The sequence below is a fragment of the Solanum verrucosum genome, unplaced genomic scaffold (assembly GCF_900185275.1).
Source record: "Solanum verrucosum unplaced genomic scaffold, falcon-dt-bn FXZP01000062.1, whole genome shotgun sequence".
NCBI classification, from domain to species: domain Eukaryota; kingdom Viridiplantae; phylum Streptophyta; class Magnoliopsida; order Solanales; family Solanaceae; genus Solanum; species Solanum verrucosum.
The window spans coordinates 2,988,058-2,991,257 of NW_026020477.1; the positions used below are offsets into that span (position 1 = coordinate 2,988,058).

General features: G+C 32.0%; 1 protein-coding gene across 1 annotated transcript; it reads left to right on the top strand.

The window, feature by feature from the left end:
* The first annotated feature begins 461 nt into the window (after positions 1-461).
* On the top strand, positions 462-2,336 carry LOC125809372 (zinc finger BED domain-containing protein RICESLEEPER 2-like). Its single transcript, XM_049489028.1, has 4 exons — positions 462-771; positions 831-1,720; positions 1,847-2,168; positions 2,260-2,336. The coding sequence occupies exons 1-4, from the start codon at positions 462-464 to the stop codon at positions 2,334-2,336; spliced, it is 1,599 nt and encodes a 532-aa protein (XP_049344985.1).
* Positions 2,337-3,200: the final 864 nt, after the last annotated feature.

Below are 3,200 nucleotides of genomic sequence, written 5' to 3' on the forward strand. Positions count from 1 at the left end.
AAAATTATTTGATACATATAGACTAGATCTATCACTATCTAAATGATGTGAATTATTTTTTTTATGAATTTTATTTTATTATCTTTTTATTTTATGTTATCATAGGAAAATAGAAAAATTAATGGATGACACAAATATTATACGTGAAGATAGTGGTGAGGAAACTGAGCCGGTAGAACCAAAGCAAAAAAAAAACCAAACCAACAACATCAGATGTGTGGAAATATTTCACAAACATTGGCAAAGGGGAAGATGGAATTGAAAGAGCAAAATGTACTGGCTGTAAAATTGCAATTTTTAAAGTTGGTACAACTCCCAAAGGTACAAATTATGGGACATCACATTTACGTCGTCATAAGGAGGTATGTCCAATGCTTAAATTTCATAATCTGGGTCATATGTTCATTAATCAAGAAGGCAAATTACAGTCTAGAAAAGTTGATCAACAAATACAACGTGAAATGCTTGCAGAAGCTATTATTAAGCATAATTTGTCATATTCTTTTGTTGAATATGATGGAATTAGGAATTGGATAAATTATATAAGTCCAGATGTTGTGATGCCTTGTAGAAACACAGAAGTTGCAGATATAAGAAAAATGTATATTAGAGAGAAGGAGAAATTGAAACAAGAATTGGCTAAAATTTCTAATAGAGTATGTTTGACTTCTGATTGTTGGACATCATCTACTTCTGAGGGATACATTTGTTTAACGGCTCAATTTGTTGATGAAAATTGGAGGTTGAATTGTAAAATTCTAAACTTTTGTCGTATGTATCCTCCTCACACTGGAGTTGAAATGGCTGCTGTTATATACGACTGCTTGAAGAATGGAATATAGAAAAGAAGGTATTTTCTATTACTTTGGATAATGCTACTGCCAATGATAGTTTGCAAACTATTTTAAAAGGGCATCTTAATTTGCAAAATAGTTTGGTGTGTGATGGTGAGTTCTTTCATGTGCGTTGTTCTGCTCATATTTTGAATTTGATTGTTCAAGAAGGGTTAAAGGCAGCTATTGATTCCTTGATTGCAATTAGGGAAAGTGTTAAGCATGTTAGAGGATCAGATGGGAGAATGCAAAAGTTTGAGCAATGTGTTAAGCAAGTTGGAATTGAAACTAATCTTGGTTTACGTTTAGATGTAGTAACTAGATGGAACTCAACGTATTTGATGCTTGAAAGTGCTCTCCCATATGAAAAGGTTTTTTCTAGTCTACATTTACATGATAGAAATTATACACACTGTCCTACATTTGATCAATGGAGAAGGGCTGAAAAAATATGTGAAGTCTTGGAGCCATTTCATGAGATAACAAATTTGATTTCTGGTTCAAGTTATCCAACCTCTAACTTGTATTTTATGCAAATTTGGAGAATTGAATGCATGCTGAAAGAGAAGTTGAATAATGAAGATAAAGTTATTAAGGATATGGCTTCAAAGATGCATGAGAAGTTTGAAAAATACTGGAAGCAATATAGTGTAGTACTTGCATTTGGAGCAATTCTTGATCCCCGCATGAAATTACAATTTTTAAGTTTTTGTTATTCTAAGTTGGATTCTATTTCCACACAAAAAAAGATCTCACTTGTGAAGAATAAATTGTATGAGCTTTTCGATCATTATACAAACAAGCAAAATGTTGTTAGTGCTTCTTCAACTATTCGGACTACACCAAGTGAAGCTAGGAGGAAACCCAAAGGATTCAAAGTATTTAATGTAAGTAATTTTCATCTTGTTAAAAATTGAATATATTTCTAACTATATCAAATATTTTTTCTTTGTGTATTACTGTCTTTACTATTCTTACATGTATTAACTATTTTCATGTTTTTAACTTCATAGGAATTTAAAGCATTTGAGAATGAAACTGTTTCTAGCAATGGAAAGTCAGAATTAGATCTTTACTTAGAAGAACCAAAGCTTGATTATGAAAAGTTTCAAGATATGGATGTTTTCATGTATTGGAAGGATTACTCTAAAAGATATCCAGAACTTTCAATAATGGCCCGTGATGTACTTAGTATTCCTATTACCACTGTATCATCAGAATCATCATTCAGCATTGGTGGACGTGTTCTCACTAAGTATAGAAGTTGCATCCATCATGAAAATGTCCAAACACTTGTTGCTACTCGAAATTGGTTACATGGTTTTTCTCAAACTGGTAATATATTTTTGTGTACATTTAAATATTATAATTCTCAATTTAGTTATTTTTTAATATTTAACTAATTGAAACCGCATATAAATTGCAGATGAAAATGAAGATGTTAAGACAACCTTCCCACAAGTTGATTCAGATATGCTTCATGAAGTATTAGATACGCCATAAGTTTCATGATTTTTTTAAAGAGTTTATTTTTTTCTTTTTTATGGTTGGAATATTGTCATATTTTTTGTGTTTTATTGTGATCATTGCAAAACAATTAGGTTAATATTTCTATTTAGATATTTATACTTTTACTTGAAAAAAAACTTAATAAATATTTATAAAGATAATTTTATTTGTGGATTTGATTAATAAGTAGTAACATTAACACCATGTAATATTGTTTTATCGATATTTATGATAATATTTTTAAATTATAATTTATAATTATAATTTTTTTTTATAATTTTTAAAAAAGTGGGCTGGCCCGGCAAGCCTGTAGCCCACGTACTTGTGGGTTGGGCCGATCGTTTTCTGGCCCACACAAAAAATGGGCTAGCCCGGCCTGGCCCGTAAAATGTCAAAGCATGTATGGGTTAGCCCGGATGGGGTGGGCTAGCCCATATTGACAGCTCTAGTCTGAAGTGGACTGCCTGAGTAGAAAATTTCCTGAAGCAAAACCTGGATTTTTCTCTCTTTCTCTCTATCTCTAAAACGAATCTCTCTTGCTTTTTCCCTTTTGTGTTTCTTAAAATAAGACCAAATAAGCCTTATAAATGTCACATAATATTGGGGTTAGAAGCTAAAGTGGGCTGGTCTGAATAAGACTTTTATTTATCCACACAGAAAGGGAAAAAAAATCCTAAACCCAACAATTCTTCCCCTCACAACTATGTGGAGGAGACCGCCATCCCGACGATCATGCAACAATCCCCAAACTTCCCTATTGGCAAAGCTTTAGTCATCATGTCGGAACCATTATCATTGGTATGGATCTTTTCAAGTTCAAACAACTTAAAATCCAACACATCTCGAATCCAATGATAC

What these genes read in the sequence shown, in the direction of transcription:
- LOC125809372 (XM_049489028.1), top strand. Translation starts at nt 462, where the DNA reads ATGCTTGCAGAAGCTATTATTAAGCATAATTTGTCATATTCTTTTGTT. An exon ending in AAGGATTCAAAGTATTTAAT is followed by an intron (nt 1,721 to 1,846) that starts GTAAGTAATTTT and finishes TTAACTTCATAG; the next exon opens with GAATTTAAAGCATTTGAGAA. An exon ending in ACATGGTTTTTCTCAAACTG is followed by an intron (nt 2,169 to 2,259) that starts GTAATATATTTT and finishes TATAAATTGCAG; the next exon opens with ATGAAAATGAAGATGTTAAG.